The sequence below is a fragment of the Ictidomys tridecemlineatus genome, chromosome 6 (assembly GCF_052094955.1).
Source record: "Ictidomys tridecemlineatus isolate mIctTri1 chromosome 6, mIctTri1.hap1, whole genome shotgun sequence".
Taxonomy (NCBI): domain Eukaryota; kingdom Metazoa; phylum Chordata; class Mammalia; order Rodentia; family Sciuridae; genus Ictidomys; species Ictidomys tridecemlineatus.
This window is the reverse complement of record NC_135482.1, coordinates 37,369,804-37,388,557: the sequence shown is the minus strand read 5'-3', so window position 1 is coordinate 37,388,557 and position 18,754 is coordinate 37,369,804. Positions and strand designations below refer to the sequence as shown.

The following is an 18,754-nucleotide window of genomic DNA, read 5'->3' as shown; positions in this document are numbered from 1 at the left end:
AGAGAAAGTAAAAATGAAGAAAGAAGTATTTTGACTCTTCCTATACCATTTTAAGACACAACAGAATATACTTGAAGTCTTTCTACTGTTTTCAAAAAGGCTATTCTGATATTCTTTCTTAATCATGACCCTGCTACCATTCTTAATAAAACCTTGGGAGGCCTTTAAAGACTTCAAAGGTTCTCCATTATTGACTGGCACTTTAAAAACAAATATGGTTTCTTAAATTTCAACATTGCATTAATAGTAGGAAATTTTCAGAGTTATATAAGATCTTTTATATTCTGTGTCATTAATTCAGATCATGAGTTTTGTCTAGGATGTGTTTTGTTTCTTTCCATCTTTTATCCTCTTTAATAATGGTCTGAGAGGGAAAATAATGTAAAAATGAATAGTTTTCACTTGGCTGATGAATTCACTTTTGCTTTAGCCAGTTCTGAAATTAATGTTGATGATAATTGCTAAATGTAATCGTTCTTGATCGTTGGGGAATTACAAACAAGGCTTGCTTGAAATAATACATCATTTGTAAATAAGCATGTATCTTATTTTCATTCTTTGGGAAATATGTATTTCATACTTCATGGTTACACTCTAAGAAACAATTAACAAAATTCAGTATTATTTTATATACCACTAAGAAAAAATGTTGCAAATTAGAATGTCAAAATTGTCTCATATCACTTGCATTTTTATTTTGTTCTTATTGAAAGATCATTCAGATTTATCCACACCAATTTTATTTTGTGCCACCCTGTGCACACAAAAGAGGAAAATGGAAGCAAAATGGATTATTTGATGAGTTCCTAAAATTTCTAAATCTGTCCTCAACTCAAAGTTGACAATGCCCATCTTTTTTCACACACCATTATCTCCTGTGTCATTAAGGGTGCTGGGGTAATGCATTTCTGTAAATATTGCTCTACTATTGCCTCTAAAACTCTTCCAGACTGCTTTACTCTCTTTATTCTGGTTTTGATGGTGCATGCTGTCAGAAAAAGTCTTCAGACAACTAGCAGGATTCAGATCCCTTCCATGGTCTCCCTTCCATGGGTCACCCTTCGATGATTTGTTGCCTAGGACATCAATGAAAATAACAACCACAATGAACATGCACAGCAAATGGCAGCTTGGTCTGGCAGGCAGCCATAGTAAGATGCAGCAGATTATAAGAAAAAAAATCCCCATTTCAGAGATGTGAAAAAAAATATATTGTGAAAGAATATATTCCGTCTAATGTTAGATCCATCACTCAGCTATTAGTCACCAATGGTATTTTTCCAAGTCTACAGTGATAGGATCTCCACACCACTCAATATTGTCAGTTCCATTAGTCATCCATGCACATCAGTTAGAAATGCAAAGCAAAGACTTAGTAACAGAATTTACCACTTCTGGATATTACCACCTCTGCACAGTTTCTTCAGAGAATTTCATAACTTAAATTCCAAAAGTAAGATTTTACTGACATAGCTACCTTTTCCTACCATACAGTGACTCTGGCCCTAGTCCAGTGTTCCCAAGTGAACTACCCTTAAATCAAGTACTGAAATCCTCGTGACTATAGCCACATGCCATCTACATATAGACTCATTCCCATCTTTATAGATTGGAAAGCACAAGTTTACCTATGCATGAGCAACCACTGGGATTTATACCTGAAGTACACCTGTCACTCACCACTTACAAGGTCTGTCTCCACTCAGAGAATGCAAAGTTAAAAAAATAAATAAATATAGAGCCTGTGAACAAATTGGGGAAGCTCAGAAATAAACCTGCAGGTAATAAGGCATGTTGATGTAGGTAGAACTTCATTATGTTTTTTAAACAATGAAAATTAGGATGGATGCAAATAACTAAATTCTTCATATAACCAGTCTCCTTCCGCCTTTAAAGAAGATGGATTTTGAGAAAGTACTTTTGCTTGACTTGAGGGGACAGGTATTGGAGGGAATGAACTCTGGAGAATCTAGAAAACTAAATACCTCTACATAAGAAAAAAAGAGGAAAGAATTTAAACTAAAAATAGGAAATTGGGAAACTGGTAAGTCAGAGTTCTCCATCCTCTAGTAACAGGAGGAGCTAGTCACAAAAAAAAAGTTTGATCCTGGTTTTTAATACAAAGTGCCTTTTACAGTATTGGCCATTTTGAGTATCTCACATCTGCACCTCTCTCTGCTCAAATGTCCTAATTCCAGGTCTTATTCACGCTTTTCCACATGCTTCTTGGAAATCGTTCCTGTTGCCACTTGTCAAACCGTGTTGATAAGGTAATTGTGAGTTTTCCACTGTGGGTGTCAGGAGATGCCGCTGTGGATCATGTCTGAGTTCCCATAATGGGAAGAAGAGGCAGCAATAGAAGCTCATGGGCTCTCCTCAGGCATGAACTGGAGCCTTGCTCTTCTTTTTTCTGACTCCACACAAAGCATAAAGTAGACACAAAGCACATAAGTAAACATTCATGATATAGGTCAAATCCCTGGTACAGGATCCATGAGACCTAACCAAATGTGATGATTGTTCTCCCCCTAAGAAAAAGAGGAAGGGGGTGGGGAGGAGAAAAGAAAGAAGGATAGAAGAAGGAAAGGAGGGAGGGATATTGGAAGACTTTGAGAGTTCCTAAGAAAAAACAGAAACTGAAGGATTTTGATGAGAGAGGGGAGAGGGAGGTGGAAAACCCATTATGATTGTGAGAGGCTACAGAGAGGTAGGAAGAGGGGAGAAACAGGATATCTAGAACCTTCCATTGCTGGGAACTTGAAAAGAGTCATGATATTTAAAGGGGATTCTTAGGAAATGCGGCTGCTGAGCACACAGTATTTCCTTTCCCATGTTCTTCCAAAGACACCATCGGCATAACAATCTATACAGCTCTTCAATGTCTGTAGTATGAGATTTGTGGGGATGGGGAAGAACATAGGATTCTGTTCTCAAAGTAATGCTAAGATGACTCACTTAACACTGCATTTCCAAAAGCACTTTACTCCCTAGAAAACTTACTCTTAAGCAAAATCCTTCCTGAACTCTGAGAAGACTACCATGACTTGATAAATGGGTAAAATCTGGAGCTACCTGGACCTATTTTGGAAAAAAAGAAAAGAACTCAGGTGCCTGTGTATTTTTAAGCTAAGCTACCTACCATGCTTTCAATTGCTTCAAGGTCTGAAAAATAAGCTTTTGTCTCTAGCCTTTTCATTGGACCTGCCTCTGGAAGCCAGTCCTACTCCACCATAATGGAGCTGTATAATCTCTTGCTTCCCTTAAGAAATTTTATCTGTTTGAACTGAGAAGATACATCTAAAGCCTGACATTCCAACGTCTGCAAACTTGTGGAAGATTCTGATGTGCTGCTAGACTTCACTTATGGCCTAAGGATCCCTGGGCATAGATGGAATTTAAACAAATGTGTTCACAGTGCTTCATATATTTTTTTCCCCTCCAAAATTCTTTCAGTTGGGTGACATAGGTCAGATTCCCTGGGAACCTACTTGCAGTCTGAGGTAGTTTTACTAGGGAATGTTTTCCATGTGAGAGACTGAAAGAGGCAGGGTTAGATAAAGGGAGATGCTTATTGAACTGAAATAGGGTTAAGAAGGAGCTTCAGCTGACCCTACAGTGTTTAGTTCAGAGATGACCTAGACTGAGGCAAGGAGCTGGGCCTTCATACCATCACCCACCCATCATTGCATGAGTGTTATCTTTGGGGAAGGGAGTTGAACCTGAGGCAGGGCAGCTCCTTTTGGTCAAGGGCAATTCTTTTGGAGAAACTTCTGGGCCCGGAACTGTCAGCAGGCTGCTCTCCCTGAAACTGAAGGCAAAAAGGTGAGGCCCTCATTCCTGAAAGTGAGGGGGTTGGGATACGGGGACAGCAAGGATGCGTGTGGCATCCACTTACAGTTTCCATCGACCACTATGACAAGCTGATGAAAGAAAATCACTACATCCTGCCTTCTACCTTAAAATACAATTTAACACATTCCACAAAATTTCCCCAACTGTTTTTAATAACTACTCCAAGAGTTACTTTCAGTTTGGAGCTTTTGTGTGTAGAATTCTTTTGTTTGAGTAAGAATATTTTTTTTTCAATATTTCTTTGACCTTCTCCTGATTGCTCTTTAATTTTGCATGCTATTATTACAAAATACAATACTTAAATAGAGGTAGAAACAGTGCTTTTTCTAGAAATCATTATGTTTATGCATTAGAGTAGTCTATCTCACTATACAATCTGAGAAATCTATATCAATTTGTAGATCTAGAGATAGACATAATTAAAGTCCTAGTAGGAAGAATAAATATAAGGGGCCAGTAGGGAGTTGTCATGGCAACAAAAATCTTGATTTTCCTCATTTTATGCCACAAAAGCATTAACCTTTATGATGCCTTAACATTTTTTGTACATTGTATTCTAATCACTGACCATTTTATATACAATACTTGTTAAATATGTAGCTGCATTATTCATACTTGAAATTTAGCTTCTTGATTACATTTTAAAGTATTTTTTAATTAATTTTTAAAAAATTAAACCCATTCTGCAAGATCCAGTTTTCTCATGATCAGAACAATGAATGCTAAAGACAGGAGCTTGTTTGTTATTTTTATTTGTTTGTTTTTGGGCTTTTTGTAATTTAAAATTATTCAGGTTTATAATATATGGAAAATGTAACATGAGGGAAGTGGATATTCTACCGTAAGGTCAACATTTTTAAATGTATCTTTCCAGCATCTTTTCTACAAAAGTTTTTTTGTTGTTGTTTAGAAAAACGAAATATTCTATAAAGTCTCATAATTTGTACTTTTCATTTAACTCCCATGTGTTTTCAGATTGTAGATATTAATCTTTAGGGTAATTTTAATAGCATCATTTTCTAGATTACCATAATTAAGAAATCTCTCTGTTAGGTAATTTCTGGTACTTCTAATATTATAATTTTACTATAAATATCTCTATACTGAATAATTTGTACATCCAAGATTAACTCTTTATCAAAAATTCCTACAATAAGAATGAGCACTGTTAAAGATTTTGGTCTTTTACTTAGCTGTCTTTGGAGTTTTTACTAATTTCGCCTCCTCCTCAGTTATCCAGTTCCTTGTACTCTCACCTTCACTTATGATCTTTCATTAGGCAAAATTTTAAATAAAGATACTAGTTATTTTAATCTTTAGTTTTTTTGATAATTTTGTGAAATTAAACACTTTTACTAATTTTTGCTTTTTGTTTTTATAAAGAGGGAGGGGAATTTGTATTTCTTTGGAAATTGCTTAATCACATGCTTTCTGCTGAATTTACTTTTAGAAGAGAATGTATGTTTCCATCCAACAGTGAGCTTTTTTAGGGGGGAGAGGGGCATATTTGAGATTGCTAAATTCCACTTTAACAAACCAAACATCTATACCTCTAAAATTAAGTTGTCTGTTTCCTATTAGTAAGATGAAGTATGTTTTCTATTTACTGGTAAGTTAATTAAAATGAAAATCATAAATACTTCTTTAGTACCAATTTAATTGTTTGATAATACTTAAGTGGTATTATTAGAGTAGACCAGTTGAAAGAACCTGGGATCTGTCAAAAATCTGTGAAGGACAGATCATTTGTCTGGAGAGTCACGTATCAGTCTTTTTCATAAATTAAGAATAAGTGGCTCAGTGGTAGAGCACTTGCCTAGCATGTGTGAGGCACTGGGTTTGATTCTCAGTACTACATATACATAAATAAAATACAAGGTCCATTTACAATTTAAAAACTATTTTTTTTAAAAAAAGGAATAAGTCACTTTTCAGGGCAATATGGTAATTGAAGTTACTATACTTAAATATTAATGATAGTATTTTGACACCTAGTAGGTACCTAATGACATCTTTAGTTATTAGCCCCATCAGTGCTATTGTAGCTTAAGAATGTTCATTCTGTCATTATTTTTCAAATTGTATGTTTGAAACCATTAGTGAATTATGAAACTAAGGAACACCATGTGGAGGTACAACTAAAATTTTTAGTGAAAAATAGAGTAAAATTGAATGTGTCAGGGTATTTTACAATAGTAAATTTGTTTATATTAAATTGCTCAGTATATAACATGCAGGCAGAGAGTGTATACTAGATCACATTGTAAAATGTAGTTCTTATTATGAGTTGTATTTAAGAGCTCCTTCAACAAAACATGATATTATTAGATATTTATCTTATTGAGTACAATTCCCTTAATACTACAAATCCCAATTCCAGTAATTACTATTGTACAACTTCCAACCACATGCATAACCTCCCTATACCTTAGTTTCCTCACCTATGAAATGGGTTATAATTAATTCTTTCATGGGGGTAGTATAAGAACTATGCTTTATTTCTAAGTCGCTCTACAAGTACTCAATGACTATTAGTTTTATTTTATCAAAACTTGAATAAAATATTTTTTCTGAATAACCAGGCAATCCTACATGCACTAACAAATATAAAAGAAAAGAAAATTGTCACCATAGTCAAAACTAGTTTTTCTATTCATAAAATGCTTCTTGATAAACACCTTATTTCCATAATATGAATTTTTAAGAACCACATAACTATTGTTAGCTTTATTATTTATGAGCAGTATTATCTATCTTATATTTCAACATACAAAAGAATAAAAATAAAATATTAAACAACAATTAGTTTTCGTTTGTCGATTTATTTGATCCTTAACTTCTTACCATATTTTAATATTTTATGAATACATTTTTAAATTTCACAGTGATCTGCACTGATAAGAGCCTTGTCTATATTTCTTATAATCATTTCTTAATTTACAACAAATTAGAAATGTTAGGGATAATTGGATGGCAAGAGTTAAAAGTTTACTGCTTTTATTTCTATGTTCAATACCTTCCAAGGACACTTATGTCTACAAAGAATGTAATTGGTAATCATGGAAACAATTATTTTGTTTTCTTAAAAAGATGAGTTAACTTCAAGCACATTTTCTAAATGTTAACTCTATTAAGCAAAAGTGTTATTGTTTCCATAGCTCTATAATATTCCAAATATATGCAGAAATGTCTTATATTCCATAATATGTTGGAGCAATATGCAAAATCGATGTCACTATTGTATTTGGCTATATTTTCTTGACCTTTATTATTTCCTTTAAATTCTATAGGAAACCATAATTCCTCAAATATCCTCAATAATCCTGTATAGATAAGAAATAAAATGAATTGGTGATTCTCAAGGCAGAGGAAGAAGTTCATTTTTAATATATACATACTAATATTTCATACATGTATTTTTAATATATACATACTAATATTTCATACATATATTTGAATATTATAATTTTGGTCTGACTCATGAAATATAAAGTCATGACCTTATCAGTATCAATAATTTTATCCAAGTTGTACCAAGAGTACAGATGGGACTTGCAAGTTTTTCAGGGACACAGGTTCCTAAGCTAAACAGGATCAGGAAAAGCTTTTGAGAAACGAAAAGTTTCCACACTTTGGGAAATTCTGGGCTGCTAAATGCTATTAAAGATAATTCATGGAGACATGGATGGGTGGATCAATGGAACAAATTTATATGACAGATACCTGCTGAGCTTAATCTTTGCGTAGATTATCTCATTTTATACTCAAAATCCTTAAGTAGTTGGCCTGATTATACTCATTTTTCCAAATGAAGAAAATGAAAGAAGAGATCTGGATTTGTATCTTTCTGATTCTATCCCCTAGGAGTATATTACTAGCTAACAGCAAAAAACTAAAGGCTTAGAAAAGAGAACTAACCAATTATGGAATAAAAATTGATTATCTTTGCATACATTAATCTCAGCCATGATCTCCTTCCAGGAGATCTAAAATCTCTGGATTTTGATTAAGATTTTAATAATGCCATCCACCTAAGATTATTCTATTTCAGTTATTCTTTCAGTAAATATGTAAGTATCCATAATTAATTCATAAAAGGTTTGCATTCTATAAAAATCCTTTATGTGTTTGCCTGTTACCTGCATTTCCTGGCAAATCAAAAGGTCTCTACCTGCCCATCAAATTTCCTGTTGTGACTGTGAAGTTATTCCTGCCCTGACCTGTTTACATTTATCTATCTCTGCTCAAAGTCATGTCTCCTTTTTCATCAGCATGGCCCAAAATTTTAAATCACACAGTTAAATTTTAAAGCCCAAAATATTTTTGGTTTGCAGAATATGAGTTTATTTCTACTCCTTTAGAATACTTTTCCTACATTTATATAACACCTCACATGTGCTATACTTAAAAAAAAAAATGTGGAAAGGGCAAGGTTCAGTTTCACATTTCAGAAGGGGTACAAATTAAGAAGTCAAGTCCTTGTCAGAATTAATTTAGCTAGTGAAGAGGACTAGAACTGATGTCTTCAGAATTCAAGACTAAGATATTTTCATTGCCTATCTTAGGATTGTTTTTTAGTAGTTTGAAGATTAAACAAGCACTTAAGATAATTGAATAAATTAACTTAATAAAATAATTCAATGACATGATCCACCTAAATAAATTAAAACAATTACACAGACAAGTCATGTTTCATCATCAGTGTCTTGATAGTCAATGTAGCCAATCCTGCCACATTTGCAGTGACCTAAAGAAATCACCCAGCAAGACAAGTGAATTATTGATCAGAGTATTGCCTACAGTAAATGTAAAAAGTGTTTTAAAAAATTGGGGAAAAAAATTTGATATCCATAAGTGAAATCAAGAACTAATTTCTGCATCATGTTCATGATATCTGAGACTCTCAATGTTATAATAGTGTTATTTATAACCATTTAAAAAGTCACTACCATTTTGAGAGTATGCTATGACTCATCACCATTTCTAATACAATTATCTCTTTTTTCCTTTGAGAAGATACAATGTGTTTAGAGGGTAGAGTGTGCATATTGTCAACAATTGTTTCATACACATTTCACTAAGATACAGGTTAGAAGTTAAATCTACACATGGGCTGTATAAAGAAATTACTAAGAGACTTGACAGTTTGTGTAGTATGGTTGGGAGAGAATGCCATTCACTAGCTGTATCTGGTCTTACCCTCTGGGAAAGAACTCTCCGCTCACTGTGGTCCCATAAATATTTCATGCACCAACATAAAGTAATATGCTAATGACAGACTATTTAGCCGGTGAGCAGGTGGGACCTGTGATGTTTTCATCTCGGATATACCTTTGATGTGGGGTCAGGTGAGCCATTTTGAATTGCTTTTTCTTTGCTTCCCTCCCCTCACAGTTTCTCTGAAACTAAAATGGTGAGCGAGAGTCATCATGAGGCCCTGGCAGCCCCGCCAGTCACCACCGTTGCGACTATTCTACCCAGTAATGCCACCGAGCCCGCCAGTCCTGGAGAGGGAAAAGAAGATGCCTTTTCTAAGCTGAAGGAGAAATTCATGAATGAGCTGCATAAAATTCCACGTGAGTATCCCATACTATTATCAGAGTAAAAATAAAGGGTTGAAAATTACCTTACTCATTGGTTAAAAAAGAAGAACTCTTAATATTTGAATGTTTAAAGTAGTATTCGAATCATATAATGGAATAATCTTACTATTCCATCTTTATTGTCTTTAACTATACTGTACCAATGACAATCCAGTGTACTTTTAAAATCAGTATGTTGTGTTTAATGTCTTTTATGTCTGTTTTTCTCAAGAATATGAATGTTGTGCTATAGGTTGTGCTATATATATTTTGGATTTACATTCATGAAATTATTTCATTATAAAAACTATTCCTAAACTATAGCTAATATTTATTTTCTCAGGATTGCAAGTTTGGGTTTTTTCCCATTCTTTTTCAACATTTTAAAAATCTTTTGTCCAATTTTGAAGTTTTTGTCATCATCAGGTAAAAGCAAAAAATCTGAACGTTAAATTTATCTGTATAAGTTTTACTACTAAATCCAATCAGTGGCGTTTAATTTTCTTAATTTTATATTTTGTATTGACAGAGAAAATCTTCTTGTACAACATGTTTTGAAGTATATATGTTGTGGATTGACCAAATCTGACAAATGCATCAATTCACATACTTATCATCTTTGTGCAGAGAACACTTTGCATTCACTCAATACTTTTCAAGACAACAATATATTATTAACTACAATCACCATGTTGTAGGATATATTTCTTGAACTCACTCTCCCCATCTAACTGAAATTTTGTATCATTTGAACATCTCCCCAACCTACCTTTCAACATTCCCAGCCACAAGTAACTATGAGATCCAGTTCTTTTCATAGTTAAATTTTTAACTGATACATAAAATTGTACATATGAATAGAGTAGTATTGAATGTTTTGATACATTTATACATTGTATAATGTCTAAATTGTGTTGACTTATCTGTCTCCTCAAACATCATATCTTCATAGAAAACACTCAAAATTTTTTATTCTAGCTTTTTGAAATGCAAAGTATATTATCATTAAAAGGTCACTCTACTGTGCAACAGCCAACCAGAACTTCTTGCTTCTATCTAACCATTGCTCAGTACCCATCAATCAACCTTTCACCATTTCTCCCTACTCCTACTCCACAGCCTCTGTATGAGGCTTCTCATTCAGATGTATAACCCCCTTCTATGAGAAACTTCTGAGATTTCACATATAAGTGAGACCATTTGATATTTGTTCTTTTCTGTGTCTAACTAATGTCTCTTAACATAATGTCCTCCAAGTTCATTCTTGTTATTTCAAATAGGAAGATTCTTCTTTTTATAGCTTGCTAGTACTCTATTGTGTAAACATACCACATTTTCTTTGGCCACTCATCCAGTGATACAAAGTAAGGTTGATTCCATATCTTGGCTATGGGGAATAGTGTTGCAGTAAACATGGAAGTCATGACATCTCCTCAGCATACTAATATAATTTCTTTTAAAAACCTCACTGGAATTTCTTATCTTGTGTTTTTTTGATAATAGGTGATACCTCCTTATGGTTTTATTTTGCATTCCTTTGATAATTTGTGATGTTGAACATTTTTCCATATACCTGTTTTCCATTTGTATGTCTTCTTCTGAGATCTATCTATTCAGGTCCTTTTTCCTTTTTTAATTGAGTGGTTTGATTGCTATTCAGTTTGTTTATGTTACTTGTATATTTTAGATATTAGCCACTTATCAGATACATAGTTTGCATAAATTTTTACCATTCTATATGTTATTTCTTCACTCTTTGATTTTTTTTTCTGTGAAGAAGCTTTTTAGTTTGATAAAATCTCCTCTTTCCATTTTTGGTTTGTGGGGTTTTCTTTTTTTGGGGGGGAGTGCCTTTTTTCTAAGTTGCTTAGAGCCTCCCTGAATTACAGAGGTGACCTTGAGCTTCTGATCCTCCTACCTTATTCTCCAGAGTAGATTGGATTTCAGGGATGTGCCATCACACCCAGCTTCATTTTTGTTGTGATTACTTGTGCTGTGAGGGTCAAAACCAGAAAGTCATGACCCAAACCAATGTAACGAAACTTTTCCCCTATGTCTTCTCCTAGTCATTTCATAGTTTGGGATCTTATATTTATGTCTTTAGTTTACTTATTGAAGAGACTGCCTTTTCCCAATTATCAGGACCAATTTCCTTCATAAAAAGACCAAAAGGGAATAAAGGAGGAAGCTATCATAAAATCTAGAAAATAAGACAAAGGCACTTAGACAAACTTTTGCCTGGAATTATCAAAAAGTCTGAGGTGTCTTAAGTAGAATGAACAAAGCAGATTGTGGCAGAAGTTGAATTTGTCTATAGCAAAAGCCATATCATGTGGGGCCTTGTGGAGTATTTAAGGAACTTGGATTTTACCAAGTGAAATAAAATGCAGGGTTTTTTGAGAATTTTTGAGCAGAGGTATCCCCTGTTCTAACGTAGGTTTTTTTAAAGATCATTCTTGCTCAAGTATTGAAAATGGCTTACATAGGGACAAAAGATAAAGCATGTTATTGCAATAATTTAGATGAGAGATTTTTTAAATTTTATAGGAGTATATTATAAGAATACTGAAAGACCAAATAAAAAATAAGAGGAATCAACTTCTTATCCCTCAGTCATTAGAGACATTCATTTCTCCATCCACTTTTAACAAGTTCAGCTTCATCTGAGACACACTCTTGACAGAGTTGTCAATAACTATCATCCTCTGCAGGAAGATCTATAATAGAGAAGGGTTGGAGATGGTCCATTTAATGAGCCCTATGGTGAGAAAAGCAAGATCTCAGTTCCCTTCTTTGCTCTGCTGCTGAGTTAATGGACTGATATAAAAACTCCAGATATTTTGAGGTTACAACCACCAGATAGAAGCCAAATGCATGTGTTATTGGTACAAACTCCCACTTATAGAATATTTTATTAAACTATCAGCTGTGAGAGAAATGTGTTATAGGGAAGCAGAGAAAGTAATGAATAATACCACATCAAATGCATAACCTATCTTTCTTTAATATACTCTCCTCCTCTGGAAGAGTAAACAGTGAGGCACATGGTAAGGCTGATAACCATGTGAAGGAAATGTTCCCCATTTATCAGCACAACTTATCTACTCCTCTCCTTTAGGTCTTTCCCAGTGTCAGCTTCTTACTTGGGACTTCCCCAACTACACATTTAAAATTGTATCCCCAACCTTGAGAGCATGTCCTGTCTCTAGTCCTTGGTTTATTTCTTACTACATTGCTTAGAACCACATTCTATTCTATGTGTTTTATTATTTGATTTAAAATTTTTCCAGATCCCTCCAAAAATAATGTAAATCCTATGATGGTAAGAGGGTGGGTCTGTTTCATACATGGTCCAGTTGCTGGGTGCTGGTGCCAAGTATACACAAGGTACTCAATATGAATTTGATGAATGGATGAATGAGTGAATGTCGATTTAACATATCCCAAACCATCCTTCTTAGACTTTGAGGCTTTAAGATTCTGAAAAATTAAAGCCTATTATTAAAATATAAATGTTATATTTCAGGTACTAAGGAAAACATCATTTCAGCACTAAGCTATGTTGTCACATTGAAAAAGCAAAATGTTTCCATTTTATGATGGCAGCCCCTACATCTCTTAGCCTTTTTAAACTTAGATCCAGCTACTATTTTTTCCTTCCTGTTTATCAGTATGAAAACCATCAGCTGGAAAAAAAAATTGTATATGAAATTCTATTTTCTTTTGTTACCTTAGCTAATCTTATCTCATTTTTTGCCAAGTCATTGCCCAGTTCTTGTGTCCCTTTATTAGGTACTAGAAATCAGACCAGATAATAAGTCTCTCCCTCAGTAGATATTTGCTTTTGACCAGCTATCTTACATACTAGAATACTAGAGGATCTGAGTAACACCTACGAAAACTGTTGTGTTGCTACCACTCTCCTTAATATGATAGAAAAGAACAAGCAAAATACCTAAAATCGTCTGGTGGTAGAGTAAATAGGTGTTAGAAAAACCATATCATAAATACAGTCATGCAGTTTTAATAAAAGATTGTAACAGTGCATATTTTACACTTTCATTTTAATCCATCACAATTTTTACTGCCTGTGTAATTGAAATTTCTAATGGGATTTGTGTACAAGGAACAACACTAAGCAAAAATAAAACATATCCCTAAAATCAAATTCCTTTAGGAGCATATGTTATATAAAGGTTATCACTTTTGGCTTGGCATAATATAGTGTGACACTAATGACAGGTAACAAATTAGAATATTAATCGATTTTGGTCTCTGAACTAAATCGTGGCTATCTGGCAGATGTGTTTTTTGCAAAATTGATAGCAAACAGCTTTAGTCTGTCACTTGAAATTCCCACTTGTAAGAAGAGAGGTGTCACAATGGCAAGGAGTGTGCATGTCATTAGTTAGGTAATCTGCACAGTCCAGCGTGGAACATATTCAAACCAAATTGCCTGATGATATCATCCATAACACCACAGAGCTTAAAAAAAATTAAAAGGAAAGGAAATGGTAATGCTAAGCATTTTTATCTTTGAATTCATTCTGCACACTGTTATCTAAATGAAGCAGACAAGGTTTGGGAGAATGTTTCTTTATTTTGCAACTTTGATTTTAATATGACTGGGGCCATGGTTGGTTTGTAAAGCATGAACTCATGTCATCCAAATAGCTGTGATTAAGGTTTTGATATTCATGAGTTTCTTGAAGTATAGTGCACCTTTCCTTAAGCACAGCAGAAAGCCAAATAGTCAAATCCTGACTCTTGGTCCAGAATAAGAGCAAGTGGACTAGGATCGTTGTGTAATTCATGCAGAAAGTTTTGGGACAGACAGATTGATACAGGAATTAAAAGCACAAGCTCTGAGTGCATTCTGCGTGAGTTCAAATCCTAGCTCCCCTTCACAGTAGCTATCTGGCCTTGGGCATATTAATTCATCCTTCCGTGGATCCCTTTCCTCCTGTATAAAATGGGGGTGAAAGTCTTGCCCCATCTTAGGATCATTGTATAAAAGTGTCAATGTATATGAAGTGTTTAGCAGATGTCTAACTGAGTAAGCATTCTTTAGATGTTGGCAATTATTGAACTCAAGCTATCATTTTAACAAGTCTACTTCTATTTGAGAAAAGCCCTGTCTTCAGGTCAGTCACCCCAACTGAGAAAATTCCAGAAACTTTGCCTTCCAGTATATGTGCCTTGCCTTCTTTAAGCCCACTGCAGTGACACCTGTGCTGGGACAGGGGAATTTCCTCTTGGTGTTTCCTCACCCTATCATCTCCCATTTTCCTTTTCTCTCCTTCTTTAATTTCTCTATCTCGCTCCCTCACTCCCTTTAGCCCACATGTGTGCTCATGGTTCATGGTTCACAGATCAGAAAGTGCCCAGAAAATTACCTACATAGCAGGTGCTGAAGAAATAAAATTTTCTTCCCTCATGCTCTAAAACTTTCTTCTCTTGACCTCCCTTCAGTGATCAAACTACCATTCTATCCTCCTCTTTCACAGCTCCACCAAAACTGATAAAAATATATATCCTGGTCCTGACATCTATTTCTTCATCTCCCATTAGTGATACAATGTCCTCTGCTCTTATTTTCATCCTTCACGTTCTACTAAAATTGTTTTCCCTCATGTCACAGGGAATTTACTGATACAAGATTTTGAGGGTTGCTATTATTCTTCATTTGGTTAGATATTTCTGCATCATTGTCACTATTAGCCACCATCCTCTGAAAACTCTAAGACTCCACTCTCCTTTCCTGCTCTTTCTCCCTCCCCATCTCCCTTATTCTCTTCTCTGCCTGGTCCTTTATTGGTGTCCTTTCTATCCTCAAGTGGTAGAGAATCTTGTTTTCTAAGGTTTCAGTCTTAACCATCATACATTCTTATTCTACATGTTTTCCCTGGCTAATCCCATTCACTCAGCCATTCAAATAAGAACTCTATTATCCTTTGCTCCCAGCCACCTCCCCCTGCATTCAAGTCATGTGAAAGTTAATCTGGAAACAAACCCAGTCTGCACTTCCCTACTCCAGCATTTCTTCTCATGGCTCTTTCCACTAACCCTGACACATTTTTATTTATTTATTTATTTTTTTTTTTTGTCATTCAAAAGCCAGTGCCCATGTCACCACCAAGATGGGAAGTTCTCCCATTTCTCAAGGCCAGATTGTGAGTCTTCATCTAACCTTTCCAAGCTCTTCATTCACATCTCTCACTGTCTCAGTGATTTGGGGTTTTCTGCTTGTCTTTCTCACTACAGGTAAATTTTTCAGGGCCAAGGGACCATTTCTTACACAGCTTTGTATTCCCCATACATTCGAAGTTTCTAACACCATAGGCAGTAGTAAAATTGGGATCTGCTGGGCACCATGTTGAGGTTATATCCAGGAACAAAGCTCTTACCCAGTGCAAGAGTCAAATAAAGACCGGGGAGATATTTTATTTGAGAATAAATCAATTCTTGCTAGAAACAATTTCTAGAGTAAACATATTACAAAAATTAATATTATACCAAGCAATGTGGTCCTTGTACCATACTTGGAGAAACTGGGATCTAGAAAGCAATAGATTATGAAACTTTTCAGCCAAGGATCCTTTTTTCAAAGGAAATACATTATAAATGCTGAAATTTATAAGACATAAAGCAGAACCACTGCTGTCAGCTTGAGATGTCTTCCTCACTCATCCCCCCGAGACCCTTGGGTCAGCAGAAAGGGCATCAGGCTGCCAGGAACACAATTTGAAAGCACTGGCCTTTAGAAATAGCAGGTAGATCAGTGTTAACTCTCAAAGCAGCAGCCACTAAAACTAAATAACAAGTAGTTGTTTAAATATAGTACAAGCAAATATTTGTCAACACACAAAAAAAATGCAGTCCCATAACTTAATTTTCCCTCATGTGGCTACAGAATAAGTATGACATCATTGTTCAATGTCATGAATATGAAATTTATGTCAAGAAATTAATTTCAAGAAACAGACGAAAATGTTCTTTAGGAACCTTTAGGAACATACTACAGTGATACACAGCATATGAATTTCAATAATTACTGTAAAAATCACCAGTGTTTATTGAGCACTTAGCATGTATGTGTGTATTGTGCATTCTATGAAATAAGATTCCATTAAGCCATGTAAAAAGTCTAGTAGATAGAATAATTATTCCCATTTCATAGATAAAAACACTGAGGCTTAGTAATGTATGTGAGTTTTCCAAGTAAATTGCATATAGTACAGGTTGTAGGTGCAGGATGTAGTCAGGAAAATTTTCCAGTTTTATGATTAAGCCATAAGAGAATATTATGCAGGCTACACATCACCACAACCATCACTTCCTACAACCAGGACTGGAAGCCACTGGTCTTCCTCGTGCCCATATGGAGGTAAAGGTTGACATTTGCTATCATCTTTTGATAATTGTTTTAAATGACTAAATATATGGAACACAAGTTTAATACAGTTCAAAGTTTTTCATGGCATTATCTGGCTTAAAAAGCAGAAGTTATTTGTTTCTTATAGTTCTATTACTGTCCTCATTCAGATAGATTGTCAGGTTAATAACTGATTACTCACTGAGCAGTAATAGATTTTTATTTCATTGTGTAAATAAACTCTTTGTCTACAACTCAGCATCACCTGTAATCTGTGACTCACTTATCACACTTCAGAAATAGCTCTTCTTACAATGTGTGAAATTATTCATTGTTAACCTCTACTACATAGAAATATCTATAAGAAAAAGGTACATTTCTGACAAAGCATTATTCTCAGAGCAAGTGCTTGGCAATATTAAGTGACTTCATCAGCACAACGCTGAAGGAATCTTTTTGGGATGAGACACTTAGAGATAGGAGTTGTAATTCATCACACCTCAATATAGTGATTCATGCTTCCATTCGATAAACATGTAATTTATTTCAACCTAGCTTATTTCATCATCATATTTAACTCTTTATTTTAGTTTAAATCTCATTAAAATATAGGAAATATACTTAAGGATGTGAATATTCTGTGTGTGCATGTGGAATAACCATTAAAAATTTAATCCTGGGGCAGACAGGTCCACTTCCCTTAAAGCAGTGGTTTTTAGCAAAGTTGGCACTGCCCCCTACAGGAGATAATGGGTATTTATTGGGCCATTTTTAGAACGCTAAAAAGTAAACATGGGGGCAGCTCCTGGCATTTAGAGGGCATGTGCCCAGGAGCTGATTTAACTGTAACTTTGAGGACAACCTCATACAGTAAATAATTGTTCTGGATTCTACACAAATTTCAAAATCCCCATAGGATATACATATAAAAGGAAATGTTTTATATGTATCTGAACCTGGAACTATTTTACATACAAATATTAAGTATTTTTCCATATCTCTCATATGTACTGAATACTCTACCTTTTATTACAATATCCACCTAAATGCTAATCTTTGATTTGCTTCTGATGTATAAAAAAAACTTGATTGTCTCATTTCTCTAAATGAAGTTGCAAGCATTTTATTGCTTCATTGTCTGCCTATGAAGTTGTACCTGGAGGATTTTTGTGTTGAAATACAAATGACTTTATTATAAGTTACTATATTTTTATTTATCCTTTATATTATATGGAGCAACATACTGTTATTAATTATATATGTAGTTATGTGGTATTATGCATTATTTTCCTCCTGAGACAGTAGAAAGAATATTAGGAAATATTTGTTATAAACTGGAACATTGTGTATAATACTGATTTTACACAAGTGTGCAAAGTAACTCTATCAACATCAAGGTAAAAACCTAACAGAAGTACATACTACTGATGGTGCATTTCAGGAAGTTTGTTTATATGTATCCTTGTGGTTTCCCTCTAGGAATCCTATTATGCAAACAATTCCCCTAAGAAATTCATGCCTTTAAAAAGAACTAGTGTTGAGGGATTTTATAAACTTCCAAAGCATAGGTACTATGGAGTGATGGGAAACACATAAAGCCACCAAGTGAATTAAGATCTCAGCTAAGTTGCAAAACCGTATTTAGCTACATTCTATTAGCATTTCAAAGATAGTAAGTAAACATGCCCAAGGAAAATAAAGGATGTTAATAATATTTTGGACATATATTTAAAATATCTCAGGAAAAAACCTTGCTGAAATGCTTAAAAAAATATACATGTATATTTTAAAATAGCTCCAAAAGTCTTTCCTTATCACATAACAGTTATGTTGAAAGGAAAAAAAAAATTGTCACTCAACAAAACCCGACCACAAAAGCAAATCTATCAAGAAAACAGCCAAATGAGAAAAACTGGGCAACTGCTGTATTTTTCCTCCCTCTAAT

At 34.4% G+C, this 18,754-nt stretch overlaps 1 protein-coding gene across 3 annotated transcripts in view; it reads left to right on the top strand.

Moving 5' to 3' along the window:
- Syt1 (synaptotagmin 1) overlaps positions 1-18,754 on the top strand; it is a 508,829-nt gene that overhangs the window by 301,209 nt on the left and 188,866 nt on the right. For all 3 annotated transcript variants that reach the window (XM_078053106.1, XM_013364110.4, XM_021735070.3), the window contains one exon: positions 9,247-9,428. In XM_078053106.1, coding sequence (XP_077909232.1) covers positions 9,263-9,428 — 166 coding nt within the window. In that variant the 5' untranslated portion in view covers positions 9,247-9,262. The remainder of the gene's footprint in view (positions 1-9,246; positions 9,429-18,754) is intronic.